The sequence below is a fragment of the Oncorhynchus nerka genome, linkage group LG5 (genome assembly GCF_034236695.1).
Source record: "Oncorhynchus nerka isolate Pitt River linkage group LG5, Oner_Uvic_2.0, whole genome shotgun sequence".
NCBI lineage: Eukaryota > Metazoa > Chordata > Actinopteri > Salmoniformes > Salmonidae > Oncorhynchus > Oncorhynchus nerka.
Window position 1 is genome coordinate 49,781,198 of NC_088400.1, and position 16,901 is coordinate 49,798,098.

The 16,901-nt window shown below is 41.9% G+C and overlaps 1 protein-coding gene across 2 annotated transcripts in view; it reads left to right on the forward strand.

Annotated features, from left to right (window-relative positions):
- The window catches only part of LOC115129559 (follistatin-related protein 5-like), a 180,327-nt gene that overhangs the window by 85,145 nt on the left and 78,281 nt on the right, over positions 1-16,901 (forward strand). For both annotated transcript variants that reach the window (XM_029660041.2, XM_029660042.2), the window contains exon 5: positions 16,246-16,442. In XM_029660041.2, the coding sequence (XP_029515901.1) occupies positions 16,246-16,442 (197 nt within the window). The remainder of the gene's footprint in view (positions 1-16,245; positions 16,443-16,901) is intronic.

Here is a 16,901-nt window from a genome sequence, read left to right on the forward strand (position 1 = left end):
TGCCATATCAGTTCTGTTATACTCACAGACATCATTCTAACAGTTCTATCCACCTCTACCAATTACATATATATCGTAGCTTCTGGACCTGAGTAGCAGGCAGTTTACTTTGGGCACGCTTTTCATCCAAAATTCCGAATGCTGCCCCCTACCCTAGTGAGGTTCAAGGTCTTACATCGGCTATGGAGAGAGTGATAACAGATTTGTCTTGAACAGCTGGTGGTCTCGTTCTTGTGTTGTTGTGTTGAATTGAATTGAATGGATATTGGACTGGGAGAGTTTGAGACTTTGAAAAGCACTCAAATATTTTATAGCGATGCTTAAAGTCCTTAACTAAGACGTTAGGTACAGTGCTACCCAAAGCTCTACTGTTCATCCAGAAGTCTTCAAGTGGGTATTTCAGAGGACCGCCGCATCAGAGTGTACCCACGCGTTCACCACTTTAACCACAGGGCAATCACAGTTGTATTGCCATTGTGATGAAACATATTGCTAGATTGAGGTTGGGAAAAAAAAAAGTTTTACCCCTAGGTATTCAGAACTCTACACATCCACACATCGAGGTGCGAGGACTCAATCAACACATCACAGGGCCAAATCAAATCATAAAGCACACAGTCAGATGATTCAGTGCATTCCGTGTGAGATGAAAAGCAATAATGATGAACATTTCACTTCAGAGGTTCTGGCCTTGTTTACGCACCGTCTATCTCCTTCCATTTATGCTCTCCAGCAGGCCATCTAACCAGGCTAGGCCGCTCTCCCACGTTTAGGAACCACCTCACAGAAGCACGTCACATCAATTGTAAATGCACATTAAAAGCTTGGGCTGCATATACACCCGTGTGTCAATGCTGCTTATTGTACGTGCGAAGTGAAACATGACAGAAGCCCCGCTGGTTTCACTCTAAGACAAACAAATAACCATTGTCTTTGATTGGTGCGTGTATTTACTGCAGGCTAAGCATCAAAGCCTGCCCTTATTCTTTTCATGTTCATTTTGTACCTAAAATGGGCAATTATTCCATCAAACATGCGTGTAGAAAGTTGGAGGGCAGACACAAAACAATAATATGCCAAATTTGCCATTTAGACTTCTATTGATGCTGTGGCCCTCTGATGTGCAGAATAATATGTTGACAGAATGAAAATGTCATTATTTGATGTTCACTGAAAAATGCTGAAAATGCTGTGATTTTTTATGAATAATTTTGAAAGGCAACGAAGGGTATTCATTTAATTTATGCTTTGCTGGTATGTATGTGGTAATTGACTAGAGAATGAAGGGCTACTGTACAGTAAGTATATCTACGAAATGTCATTAACAAGAAAGTGTCGTGGAAAAATCATACCATTGGTACTTTTGATAAATATGTTTTGGTACAAAATGACATTGCTTTGCCAAACTAGGAACAAACACAATTGTCCAAATGTTCTTTTTATTTGTCCGTGGTGAGAATACCTGCAGAGCTATCCATCTTAACACATTTCCTTTGAAATACCTGAGGTATTCTCACGAATTTATCAGCTTCAATTGCAAAAATAGTTTCCAGTTCTGTTTCTCTCTTCCTCTATCCCCCTCCCACTCATTTTCTTGATTTTATCCTCACTGAACAATTTGGAGAAATAAACCAAACAATTGCTGCCAAGAGATTGCTTGAAGCTGTGTCTTGAGTTGAGTAAGAGAGGGAGAAAAGGAAAGAGAGAGACAGAATGGTGTGTCTGAGTGGAGTTAGAGCGTTTTATTCTGCGGAAGTGTGCCGTAGTATAAAAACACAAACCTCAAACTATGTACAGTACATCTACCCCCAAGCTTGATGACACAGAGAAATGCATTTAATTTGTGGACGCTGGCTACTTCCTCTACCAGGACATTTATCTCAAGGCACTGTAAAAGAAACTCTGATCGATATCGTATAGAGCACAAGCCCTTTGATCTGCCACTGTAATCGCCCTCAATAAGAAAATCAACGTTGAGAAAAGAAAAAGAAAAGAAAAGTTGAAGATCCCTTTTAAATATAGAAAAATCAGGATCAAATACCATCTGATCCTGGATCTGTACCTAAGGGCCTCTCCTATGAGACTTTGGTTGAAGATCGCCCCCCCCCAACCCCACCCTGAGTCCTCTATCAGTTTGAATGAGGGCCCCGCCAAGACTGTCTGTGCGAAAATGACTGAGCGGACTGCCAATACCGCAGATTACATCATATATCAAGGCCAGTCAGATTTCACACAAACCATCAGTAAGAGCAATGCACATTTTGGACACAGAATAAATATTGGCTGACCCATAAGCCCCAAGCCAATGTGTTACGTGTGTATACTCTTAAAGCCCTCGAGAGGGTGATGTCCAAGGTGAACAGGGATGTACCGCAACGAACTTGGACTTTGAATATTGATGAATTGGAACTGTTTCAAACATATTAATTCATACTGATCTTCTCTTCACGGTACACCACTTTTGAGTCACTGTTTGATACTCGTTGAACTCTCTATATAAACTCACAATTCCCCGTGGAACTGATATTTGTAACCCTTGATAGTCTTCATCTCGATCAATACGGAGCCACAAGAGAGTACTGTATAATCTTTATTTGACTCATGTCTGTAGTTCCCTGGTTGGGTTCAAAAGGTGATATGGTTGTTGGTGTGCTGTACTGTACTGTGCCCTGTCTGTGACCCTATTGGGGATTGATAGTAGCCTCATAGAAGATCTCTTCATAGGAGCTGTAATCCGATGTGTACTGCGAGCCATCAGAGGACAGAGAGGCTATGTTCACATCACATTTGTATTTGAAAAGAAAGATTGTACAGTGTGTAAGAACCCTGGTATTTGTCTGGTTATCAGAAAATGTGCCCATGAATGTCTCTGTGTGTGCAAGTTTCTGTGGTCTGGGTGTTCCCTGACAGTTGCACAGTTAAAATAACTGAATTTCACCAGTCACTGTAGAATACATTTGTGAGGACGTTTTTTTTTGGGGGGGGGGGGGGGGCTTGGCTGATCCACAGAGTTGTGGTCTTGGATAGGCTTTCAATTAGGGTTATCCCACCTACCATCTTTCCAGTAGTCCGTATATAGATATGGTCCACTGGTGCTGATTTGATCTGTAGGATAACTGTGTTATAGCTCTAGATCTTCTTCCTGAGCCTTGAGGTTGGTTGTCCTCCATCATGTCAACAAACCTCCCCACCAAAGGAGTTTAGCTGTACCTAATGAACAACAAGGGGGGGATCAGCCTGTGCCTGTAAACGGAATCATACACAACACCACACTCTCTGCCCTCTCAAACACACACTGCCTAGAGAGCTACAGCAGCCACGAGGCAGCACTTGGCGTTCTGAACTAGTTAAGACTGGCAGATCTAAAGGAAGGAATCCCTACTTCCTTTGCTGGGCTTGTTGTATGTGTGTTTGATAAATAATTTGAGTGGATCGATGGCAATGTTGAAACATGCTGTCCATGGAGTATGGGGCAGTGGAGGCTCCTCAGAGGAGGAAAGGGAGGATCATCCTCCTCAGGGAATTTATAAAAAATCTAAATAGTGAAACATTAATGAATGTAGTTCTGTCCTTGTCTAATGATGTTCTGTATTATGTCATTCTGTATTATGTTTTATATTTTGTGTGGACCCCAGGAAGAGTAGCTGCTGCTTTTGCAACAGCTAATGGGGATCCTAATAAAATACCAAATTAAAAAAGTTTACCTTTTTAGATAAAACTATAGTAAACAGTGGTGGAAAAAGTACCCAATTGTCGTACTTGAGTAAAAGTAAAGATACCTTCATAGAAAATGACTCAAGTAAAAGTGAAAATCACCCAGTAAAATACTACTTGAGTAAAAGTATTTGGTTTAATATACTTAAATATAAAATTAAATGTAATTACGCAAAATCTTCATGCCTTGTGAGGATTAGGTGATGAGTGGCTAATCTGCCTTTGCCATCCGTACTGTTAGCTAACGTTCAATCGCTGGAAAAGAAATGTGACAAACTGAAAGCACGTACAGTATGCCCTACCAACGGGACATTAAAAACTGTAATATCTTATGTTTTACAGAGTTTTGGCTGAACGACGACATTAATGAATGACCACATTAATAACATACAGCTGACGGGTTATACACTTTATCGTCATAATAGAACAGCAAACTCTGGTAAGACACGGGGCGGGAGCCTATGATTATTTGTAAACAACAGCTGGTGCACGATATCTAAGGAAGTATCGAGGTTTTGCTCGCCTGAGGTGATAAGCCGTAGACCACACTATCTGCCTAGAGAGTTTTCATCTGTATTTTTCATAGCTGTCTATATACCATCCCAGATCGATACTGGCACTAAAACTGCACTCAATGAGCTGTATTCTGCCATAAGAAAACAGGAAAACGCTCATACAGAGGCGGCGCTCCTAGTGGCCGGGGACTTTAATGCAGGGAAACTTAAATCTGTTTTACCTCATTTCTATCAGCATGTTAAATGTGCAACCAGAGGAAAAAAAAACTCTAGACCACATTTACTCCACACACAGAAACGCGTACAAACCTCTCCCTCACCCTCCATTTGGCAAATCTGACCATAATTCTGTCCTCCTGATTCCTGCTTACCAGCAAAAATGAAAGCAGAAGGCACCAGTGACTCGGAAAAAAGTGATCAGATGAAGCAGATGCTAAACTACAGGACTGTTTTGCAATCACAGACTGGAATATATTCCGGGATTCTTCCGATGTCATGGAGGAGTACACCACATCAGTCACTGGATTCATCAATAAGTGTATCGATGATGTCATCCCCACAGTGACTGTACGTACATACCCCAACCATAAGCTATGGATTATAGACAACATTCGCACTGAGCTAAAGGGTAGAGCTGCCGCTTTCAAGGAGCTGGACTCTAACCCGGAAGCTTATAAGAAATCCCGCTAGACGTCAATCCAGGACTAAGATCGAATCGTACTACACCGGCTCCGATGCTCGTCAGATGTGGCAGGGCTTGAAAACTATTACCTATATTACGACCCTGCCTCACACAGGAAGCAGCGCAGGTCCTAATCCAGGCACTTGTCATCTCCCGTCTGGATTACTGCAACTCGCTGTTGGCTGGGCTCCCTGCCTGTGCCATTAAACCCCTACAACTCATCCAGAACGCCGCAGCCCGTCTGGTGTTCAACCTTCCCAAGTTCTCTCACGTCACCCCGCTCCTCCGCTCTCTCCACTGGCTTCCAGTTGAAGCTCGCATCCGCTACAAGACCATGGTGCTTGCCTACGGAGCTGTGAGGGGAACGGCACCTCAGTACCTCCAGGCTCTGATCAGGCCCTACACCCAAACAAGGGCACTGCGTTCATCCACCTCTGGCCTGCTCGCCTCCCTACCACTGAGGAAGTACAGTTCCCGCGCAGCCCAGTCAAAACTGTTCGCTGCTCTGGCCCCCCAATGGTGGAACAAACTCCCTCACGACGCCAGGACAGCGGAGTCAATCACCACCTTCCGGAGACACCTGAAACCCCACCTCTTTCAGGAATACCTAGGATAGGATAAAGTAATCCTTCTCACCCCCCTTAAAAGATTTAGATGCACTATTGTAAAGTGGCTGTTCCACTGGATGTCTTAAGGTGAACGCACCAATTTGTAAGTCACTCTGGATAAGAGCGTCTGCTAAATGACTTAAATGTAATGTAAATGTAAATTACAGACTACAAAGGGAAGCACGGCCGAGAGCTGCCCAGTGACACGAGTCTACCAGATGAGCTAAATAACTTCTACTGTATGCTCACTTCGAGGCAAGTAACACTGAAACATGCATGAGAAAATCAGCTGTTCCAGGAGATTACCAGGACGTGTACTCCGAGCATGTGCTGACCAACTGGCAAGTGTCTTCACTGACATTTTCAACCTAAGTCTGTAATACCAACATGTTTCAAGCAGACCCCCATAGTCCCTGTGCCCAAGGTAATCTGCCTAAATGACTACCGACCCATAGCACTCATGTCTGTAGCCATGAAATTCTTTGAAAGGCTGGCCATGGCTCGCATCAACCTCATTATCCCAGAAACCCTAGACCCACTCCAATTTGCATACCGCCCCAACAGATCCACAGATGATGCAATCTCTATTGCACTCCACACTGCCCTTTCACACCTGGACAAAAGGAACACCTATGTGAGATTGTTATTCATTGGCTACTGCTCAGTGCCCTCAAAGCTCATTACTAGCTAAGGACCCTGGGTCTAAACACCTCCCTCTGCAACTGGATCCTGGACATCCTGATAGATAACAATCCGCCAAGCCCTTCAGGGGTGGGTGCTCCGTCCCCTCCTGTACTCCCGGTTCACTCATGACTGCACGGCCAGGCACAACTCCAACACTATCATTAAGTTTGCCGATAACACAACAGTGGTAAGCCTGATCACCGACAACGATGAGACAGCCTATAGGGAGGTCCGAGACCTGGCCATGTGGTGCAAGGATAACAACCTCCCCCTCAACGTGGTCATGACAAAGGAGATGATTGTGGACTACAGGAAAAGGAGGATCGACATGCCCCCATTCTCACTGACGGGGCTGTAGTGGAGCAGGTTGAGAGCTTGAAGTACCATGGCATCCACATCACCAACAAACTAACATTGTCCAGCCTCCGACCGCAAGTCACTACAGAGGATAGTGTGTACGGCCCAGTCCATCATGGGGCCAAGCTTCCTGTCATCCAGCACCTTTATATGAGGCGGTGTCAGAGGAAGGCCTTAAAAATTGTCAAAGACTCCAGCCATCCTAGTCATAGACTGTTCTCTCTGCACGGCAAGCGGTACCGGAGCACCAAGTCTATGTCCAAGAGGTTTCTAAACAGCTTCTACCCCCAAGCCATAAGACTCCTGAACATCTAATCAAATGGCTATCCAGACTTTTTGCATTGCATATTACCTCAATTACCTCGACACCGGTGCCCCCTGCAAATTGACTCTTGCCGATACGCATTCCACTGTAAGGTTGAATTGAATTTGGCGCATGTGACAAATAAAATTTGATTTGATTTTTGATTTGAAAATACTTAAGTACAAAAGTAAAAGTATAAATTAATTTAAATTCATTATACAGTGCATTGTACAGTGCGTTCGGAAAGTATTCAGACCCCATTACTTTTGCCACATTTTGATACGAGAGAATGCCAAGAGTGAGCAAAGCTGTCTTCAATGCAGAGTGGCTACTTTGAAGAATCTCAAATATAAAATATATATTCGATTTGTTTAACACTTTTTAGGTTAGTACATGGTTCCATGTGTTTTTTCATAGTTTTGAAGTCTTCACTATTATTCTACAATGTAGAAACTAGTACAACCCTAGAATGAGTAGGTGTGTCCAAACTGAGTAGGTGTGAGTAGGTGAATGAGTAGGTGTGTCCAAACCAAATGTTTTTTTTCTCATTATGGGGTATTGTGTGTAGATTGATGTGGGGGAAAACAATTGAATCCATTTTAGAATAGGCCTGTAAAGTAACAAAATGTGGGAAAAGTCAAGTGCGACTGAATACTTTCTGAATGCACTGTATAGCCAATGGCACATTGCAACAATCAGACATTATTTACAAATGAAGCATGTGTGTTTAGTGAGTCTGCCAGATCAGAGTATGACCATGGATGTTCTCTTGATAATTGCATGAATTGGACCAATTCCTGTCCTGCTAAGCATTCAAAATGTAATGAGTACTTTTCGGTGTCAGGGAAAATGTATGGAGTAAAAAGTACATTATTTATTTTGGAATGTAGTGAAGTAAAACAAAATGTTGTCAAAAATATAAATAGTAAAGTACACATACCCCAAACACTATTCAGTAGTACTTTCAAGTATATTTACCTAAGTACTTTACAACACTAATACTAAATACATTCACATGTCACCAAAGAATTGATTAAAACACTGGTTTGCAGTCTACAGTAGGCTCAGAAGTTGAACAGTTTTGAACAAATGTATTTCTTCCAAAATTAAGGAGAAGCGAGAGAGAGAAAGAGAGAGAGCTAGCTATATTTTGTAGTATATATTTTTTTCACTTTCTCTTTCACTTACTTAGCTACCATGGAATACAGCTAGCTAGTTTGGTCTTCTCAAACACCCAGCTCAATCAGAGAAGGACGCTATGTTAGCTAGCTGACTATGGTTATCCAACACTGGAATTCAAGGTAAGCTTTTGGTTTTATTTAATTTATTGCCACTGGGGCCCACCGGTGTAACTACTAAACTGCTCGTACACCGATTCCAGTGGGTTTACTTACGTGTTAGTTCTAATAGCTATGTTGACTTGACGTTAGCTAATATGGTGACAATGATGTAGGCTGTGTGTAGCAGGTAGCGGTCATGATATGAAGGTTTGCTTGGAAATGTTTTTTTGCCTGGTCACAGACAGCTGATGTGTTGTGCACTGAAGTCCATAAGATAGATGCAAGAAGTAATTATATATACAATGAGCTGTTTGAATGTGGCTGCTATGAATGTTAACTGTGTTTGCTTGTGATCAGGGGTGTGTGTATTCATTGTGCCGATTAAAAAACAAAATATATATATATATATATATATATATATATCTTAAACAGAAGCAATAGCAACGAAACAGGGATAGACATACCTTAATTTGTCCAATAGAAACTCTCGTTTGCAACTGTTGGTCTAATGATTATACCGTAGATCAGCTGAATGCAGGCAAGAGTGTGCAACACGGTATTGAACGTGACCTGTCTGTCACCTTGATTACTCATAATTCTCTCGACTTGTGCGTAGATCAGTTTACGTTGTAAACTTTCATTCATAGGCTAGGTTGTAGCAACCTCATGATGGGTACAGGCAAAATTTGAGTATCATGTAGTAGCCTAAACCTATCCATGTTACATTGCGGCAGGGTAGCCGCAGGGTAGCCTAGTGGTTAGAGTGTGTGACTAGTAACCGGAAGGTTGCGAGTTCAAACCCCCGAGCTGACAAGGTACAAATCTGTCGTTCTGCCCCTGAACAGGCAGTTAACCCACTGTTCCTAGGCCGTCATTGAAAATAAGAATTTGTTCTTAACTGACTTGCCTAGTTAAATAAAGGTAAAATAAAAAATAAATAAAATTGAGCTTGGTGAATGGAATATGAATGCCAGTCATGTAATCTGCTGTAATAGCGATAAAAAAATATATTTTCCCTTGTCTTAAATGACATGGACAGCCACTGGTATGGGGGTTATGATAAAAATGGGTTTGGTCTTCTAAATCATGGAATAACGATGGAATGTGAATGTATTTCAGTAGCACAGATGAAAACATAATGTTTTCATAGAGATCCAATGGAATGTGAATCCCGCAGCGGATACATAATTGGAACAGATTTCACTTTGCGAAGAAAAGGTGAGGGGACACTAAAATGCATAAGAGCTGAGTTGAGCTAATTAGGGAGAGAGTGTATTGGCCATAGAATTAGGAATTAGAGTACTAACAATAATTGAACAGGATCTCTATGGTACTGGCTCTCTAAAGCTAGTTCTTAGAGAATGAGTAGATTCAAGACTCCTGGCAAATAATGATCTCCTCAAAGGTATGTGTGTGTGTGCACGAGCGTGCGTTCGTGTGAGTGTGTGCGTGTGCGCGAGTGTGTGCGTGTGCGTGTGTGATTGAAGATAAAGGAATGGAGAGGAACAGTGGGCTCAGCTCACAGGAGTGAGAAAAGCAAATTAGAGGTGCAACTGGGGGTGCCAATACACACTGGGAGGTAGCAGTAAGGCGGTAAAGAGACAGAGATAGACAGAGACTGAGCGAAGAGAAGGGCTACAGACAGAATAAGAATATTTTTCACCTGGAGCTCAGTGAGGTATCAACCTCACCGCTGTTATAGCTGGCAAAATCACAGGTTGCAATGGATCGTTTAATTTGATCTGGACTCTGATAGCTAGCTAGGTTGCTAGAATGAGAATGTTCCATGTCCAATTCGGTGTAGAATGTCTATAGGAATATACAGAGTCTAATTCAATGCATTGACTGCATCTCAGAAAAACAGCAAATCGGTAGTGGGCTGGCTACGGCTGCAGTAATGCAGTCCCCCGGCTCGGCAGAGCAGCTGTGGGAGTTTGCGGCCCACTGCCCAGAGATCCATTTCGGATCCAGTCAGGTGTTACACCAATGACACCTCTAGTTGGTCTTTAAGATAGCAATCAGTGACCTTTGATTTGGGTAGCCGAGTTGTCACGCCGTGGTGATTTGATGTATGGTGGGGCGGAGGCAGTACCTGGCGGATGGGGGGGAAACGGGGACGGGGAAACGGGGACGGGGGGGGATGTGACACAAGCTATTCCGCTGAGCAGCCTCTTTCCTCTTTCTCTACATAAATAAAACAGCAATACTTTTTGAGTAGAGGACAGAGTTCAGCGGCATTCACCGTCCCTTTAACAGTGAACTGTGGTTTGGGGTGAAGTGGATGTTTAATCTACCCTTAATGAACTGTCTCATTGCAACTCTTCCCCGTACATACATAATATCCTGTTTACGCTTTGTAATAATGGCTGATAGATCTATATGAGGGTTGCAAAAGCCCCTTGGCTAGAATTTAAAGTGATATTCTCCAAAACAATGGTAAAAGGGATCATGTCAGTTTGGATTCAAAGCTACAAAGGCTCAATCCTCAAGGGCCATAGTACTGCTGACTTTTATGTCCCTCTAGCTTGATCTGTTTATGTTTCTAATTTAGACATAGGTTTCACACATTTGGTTACCCGTGTATAATACAGTGTCTTAAAGGCAAAGGATGAAAACCAACGTACACGACGGACCTAGAGGACCAGGGCCCATATTCATAACACGTCCTAGAGTAGAAGTGCTGCTCTAGAATCAGTTTCACGTCTTTTATCATTATGAATATGATTATATGGACTGGAGGGGGGGGGGGGGGGTCCTAATTGAGCACTTGAATTGTTTACTGTAGAAATTAACTTTGAAAATGTTTCTTTCTGTGTACAAAATGTGTAGCAGAAATATGATAAAGAGGCATGTAAAAAAGCAGTGTACACTGTAATCCATGGATCGTTGTTATTGATCCCATGCGATTACAATGCGTAATGTGTAACTCTGTATGTAATATTGTTAAGTCAGGTTGTGGGGAAGTAATGACAGATTATTGCAATGCTTTGCCACTTGATTTAAAATATAAACGCAATATGTAAAGTGTTGGTCCCATTTTTAATGAGCTGAAATAAAAGACCCCAGACATTTCCATATGCACGAAAAACTTATGTCTGCAAAATGTTGTGCACAAATTTGTTTACATCCCTGTAAGTGAGCATTTCTCCTTTTCCAAGATTATCCATCCAATTGACAGGTGTGGCATATCAAAAAGCTGATTAAACAGCATGGCCACTACACAGGTGCACCTTGTGCTGGGGACAAGAAAAGGCCACTCTAAAATGTGCAAAGATGTGGCTTCCAAAGATGTGGCTTCCGGCTTCTTCACCTGCGGGATTGTCTGAGGGGAGGGGGGGTAAGGCAGGTTTCTGTCTCTAATAAAGAACTTTGTGTGGAAAAACTCATTCTAATTGGCTGGGCCTGGCTCCCCAGTGGGTGGACTTATGCCCTCCCAGACACACCCATGGCTATGTCCCTGCCCATTCATGTGAAATTCATAGATTTAGGGCCCAATGACTTTATTTCAATTGACTGCTTTCCATCTATGAACTGTAACTCAGTAAAATATTTGAAATTGTTGCATATTGCATTTATATTTTTGTTCAGTATAATTGATGTATTGACAACTCAAACATGTCAATTGGAATAACATGAATAAACATATTAGTTTCAAATCAAATAAGCAAGAGACTAAAGCCGTGAATGGACCGTCAAATGATCATCTATCATATATTCTCCAGAGAGCTGCACAGCATTAGTTTAAAAATGATTTAATTTGAATTGATTGATCATATTAACCGCTCGCAGATAAAAATGCCATTGAGTCTCTTCTCCATCTTATCGTTTTCACTGGGACCCTCTTTTTATCTATCATTGCGGGAATGAAAAACAAGAATGACTTGACAGAACAAAGACAAATGAATTCCTTCAGATTCGCCATGCAGCAAAGCCATTGCACAAGGCATGATTCCATGATTCAGCATTAGGACCACGAGTGTTGTGAACAATTACTCTGTTTGATTGCTATATTCTACTCTGCTGTCACAGTAAACCTCTGTGGTGTGGGGCTCTCGTGATGGATCCAAATCGTATCCTTCAACCCCTTCTGGCCAATATGCGTGCGTCTGCTCGCCCATATATTCTCATCCTCGAATGGGGAGCTGACCTGCAAATTATTTCATCAGTCCATTACAATTAATAACACGCAACGGGTCTTTCGTGCTTAGCGAGCCACTTAGCGTCACACCCGCCTAACGTGACCAGAATATTCTTATTTTTAAAAACAATGTCTGAATGGGAATCCGTGGCGGCGGTGGAAGAAAAAAAATCCCCATCAGAAGGGCCAGTCAGCCATGGCGACTGCTTTTACATGGAGTCTCTCGGGCCTTGAGGAGTGGTCCTACGTTTCCGACATGAACAATGTTGCCGGAGTTTTCATCATACAGAGGCACTCCAGGGGGACAGAAGTCTCTCTAGGAGTCTTTTTTGCAGTCCCGAATGCATCGCCGAAGAGATGTTTCAGAAAGCCTTGGCTGAAATTGAAACTAACTTACTTTATCCAGTATTTCGACCCTCGTCAAGTTTGCTTGTGGTTGTAGCAAACATGAACAATTCGATTCTCGCAGGTGTTGTTCAAGTTGGTTGAATGTAAGGGGTTGTTTCCATTCGAGACGGATTCCCAGCCATTCGGAACACACTGTATTGAAGAGATGCACTCACCAAGCCGTTTGAGTGTTTCACAAAGAATTTAGGTAGGGGTTAACAACGGCACTCTTCTCACAACATAGCCGAAGCACTAGACACTATACTAGTCTAGCATGCATTATGAGTGGCTGCCATTATTTTCAAAGCTCCCTACTTGACAGCTTAAGTATATATTTTTTAGTTTGTTTTAGAAAATAGGTTATTTGCTGCCGAGGCTGTTGAATGAATGCTCAGTAATTGTATGTGTACCTGTATGTGTGTGTATTTTATAGAAAGAGAGAGAGAGTGTGCGAGTGTCTGTCCATAAGAGTGTGTGAGTATGTGCCTGCAGTGTGTGCATGTGTATTTATGTGTGTGTGTGTCTGTCTGTCCCTGTGTGTCCAGGGCTTTTGATAACACTGACCTTCATATCCCCTGGGCTAGGGCTAGCAGCCATTTATCTTTTATTCATTCGGCCATTTCTGAGGCAGCTTTTCTGTCACCAAGGCTTGTCAAAACAGAGGCCATTTCATGATGTGCAGCGCTTGGCAGCAAAATGGTGCACAGTCACACCCTGTAGATGGGGATGCCACAGTCCTTGAGAGGCTTTGTCTTGAGACGACTGTCTGTCACTAATTGTGTTATGCCACTGTCGAGAACACCTGTCTAAAGCAACTCGAAACATTCCCTCAAACTTTCTGTCCTGCTTTAGTATTTTATTTCTGTCTGGAGGAAGCAAAGTCTACTCAGGTGTAGTTCACAACAGCCAACAGAACTGTCACTAACACTTCTCTAGAAATAAGAAAAATAAGTTTTACAATATGTCATACATTGGAATGACAAGTTCCAGTCATTATTTTTGCTCGTAACTCTTCTATGCTGAATATTTCATGCAGTTGACTCTTTTGATGTCTGCTTTTTGGTGGTGGATTGCAAACACAAATCATCATATTTTCTCTTACTGTTGGTGTTTGATAATGAATTCGCTCACAACTTCCATCATTGCCAACCCACACAACACTACAAGTTATGAGAGTGCTAAACTTAATATTCTGCATGAACAGAGACTCATATGCTGCAGATAGGGGCGTCTTGTACCCATTATTTTAGAAGGGGCACAAATGTTTGGTTGTTTTGGCTATGTACTCCAGCACTTTGGATTTGAAATAATACAATGACTATGAGGTTAAAGTGCAGACTGTATTTTCATCCATACCGGGTGAACCGTTTAGAAATTACAGCACTTTTTGTAAATTGACCCCCCGCCCCATCTTAGGGGACCAAAAGTATTGGGACAAATTCACTTATGTGTATTCATTTAGTAAAAAGTTAAGTATTTGGTCCCATACACACAATGACTGCGTCAAGCTAGTGACTCTACACATTTTGGGGATGCATTTTCTGTTTGTTTCGGTTGTGTTTCAGAGTATTTTGTGCCCAGTTGAAATGAGTCATCCTTATTTAACTAAGCAAGTCAGTTAAGAACAAATAATTTTTTACAATGACGGCCTACCACGGCCAAACCCTGACGACGCTGGCCCATCAAGAAGGAATCAATAGGCAACATAGCTTGATCAAATGAATTTACAAACATATCTCCTGCGGGTCCTGCCCATCACCGGCAGCTAAAATCAAATCAGATGCTCCTCTACTAACAATACTAGTCATGTTCCACTGGTTAGACTTTGCATGCATCAACTAATAGTTGCGTGTCACGTCATCGACTGTGTCATCGACTGAGATTGCTATAACATATGATGTGTTTAGCTGATAGGAAAAATATGGTCCAGTTAGTGTGCCCCTCCGCATAATAACACTTTTTATAAATAATTTTGATCAAATGTGGGCTTACATTTTTTATTAAATTATTTAACCTTTCTAGGGGAACCCCTCCACAACATTCCGCTGAAAAGGCAGCGTGCGAAATTCTAAAATATTTTTTAGAAATATGTAACTTTCACACATTAACAAGTCTAATATGGCAAATGAAAGATAAACATCTTGTTAATCTACCCATCGTGTCTGATTTAAAAAAAATGCTTTACAGCAAAGAAACAACATATGATTATGTTAGGTCATAGCCAAATAAAAAAAAACACAGCCATTTTTCCAGCCAAAGATAGGAGTCACAAAAAGCAGAATATATAGATAAAATCACTAACCTTTGAGGATCTTCATCAGATGACACTCATAGGACATCATCTTGCACAATACATGTATGTTTTGTTCGATAATGTGCATATTTATATCCCAAAATCTCAGTTTACATTGGCGCCTTACGTGCAGTAATGTTTTGCTTCCAAAACATCCGGTGATTTTGCAGAAATACTCATAATAAACATTGATTAAAGATACAACTGTTATTCACATAAATAAAGATATACTTCTCCTTAATGCAACCGCTGTGTCAGATTTCAAACAAACTTTATGGAAAAAGCATAATCTGAGAACGGCGCTCAGAACCCAAAACAGCCAGAGGAATATCCGCCATTTTGGAATCAATAGAAGTTAGAAATAACACCATAAATATTCACCTTTGATGATCTTCATCAGAAGGCACTCCCAGGAATCCCAGTTCGACAATAAATGACTGATTTGTTCCATAAAGTCCATAATTTATGTCCAAATAGCCACTTGTTGTTAGCGTGTTCAGCCCAGTAATCCATCTTCATGAGGCTGAGCATTTCGCCCAGACAAAAACATTTTGCCCAGACAAAAACTCGGAAAGTTCCGTTACAGGTCGTAGAAACAAGCCAAACGATGTATGGAATCAATCTTTAGGATGTTTTTAACATAAAACATCAATAATGTTCCGGAGAATTCCATTGTCTTCAGAAAAGCACTGGAACGAGAGGTAACTCGTCATGAGACCAAGGCACTCTGCCAGACCACTGTCTCAAAGAGGTCTCATCAGCCCCTCCTTTATAGTAGAATCCTCATTCAAGTTTCTAACGATGGTTGACATCTAGTGGAAGCCGTAGGAAGTGCAACTTTATCCATATCTCAATGTGTATTTGGTAGGCCAATCTTTGAAAAACCACAACCTCAGATGTCCCACTTTCTGGTTGGAATTTTTCTCAGGTTTTCACCTGCCATATGAGTTATGTTACACTCACAGGCATCATTCAAACAGTTTTAGAAACTTCAGAGTGTTTTCTATCCAAAACGAATAATAATATACATATATTAGCATCTGGGACAGAGTAGGAGGTCGTTCACTCTGGGCACGCTATTCACCCAAAGTGAAAATGGTGCCCCCTATCCCAAAACAGTTTAACATCTGAAAATAAAATAAAAACAGGAGAAATTTGAGATGTTAGTGTCCTTGTACCTCCTATGGGTATGACGTCTCTGGGTGTGCACATTGGCTTTATATGGGCCTCACTTTACATGATTAAGCCATTTTAACTTCTTCTCTCTTGTTGTTGTTCCTCAGATGACAACTGCAGACTGAGTGACTACCGGAGGTTGAAGACCAAAATTCTGAACCTGCATGACCAGCGATACATGGAAACTGGCAACCGTGGGGGCCACAAAGAAAACATGGCCACCAGAAAGAAGCTGGTCGACCTTCTGTTTAAGCGCTTCGACGCCGATGGTAGCGGGAGAGTAGACAGCAGCGAACTATCACAGGTGAGGAGGCCGGGACTTGGATGTCACTAAGTGTTTGAAAGAAAAAGGGAAAAACCAATGAAACATTGTGTTTACTACACACCAAGGAGTAGGGAACTATCACAGGTGAGGACACGAGGGTGGACAATAAAGCCACAGTAAGTCTCTCCCACATGTCAGTAGCCATGCCATCACACCCTTCCCTGAAATGAAGAAAGGGTCAACAAACAGAACCTTAACATTGCGTTTACTATAGCCTGCTAGTAATTTACTATAGGAGCCATCTTGATGTAATATTTTCAATATTATTCCCTTTTCAGTTGGTCTTTGCTTCAGAAAGCGAGGTGACTAAGAAATGTAATAATCCAGGTCAAAGGAATGTTCCGCTCGTGGGTAGAATGTCGGCTTTGACTGTTACGGCCCGGAAAAAGTGTGGTTGAATATGGAGTATTGTGTGACTTTCATGACAAAGGAAGACAT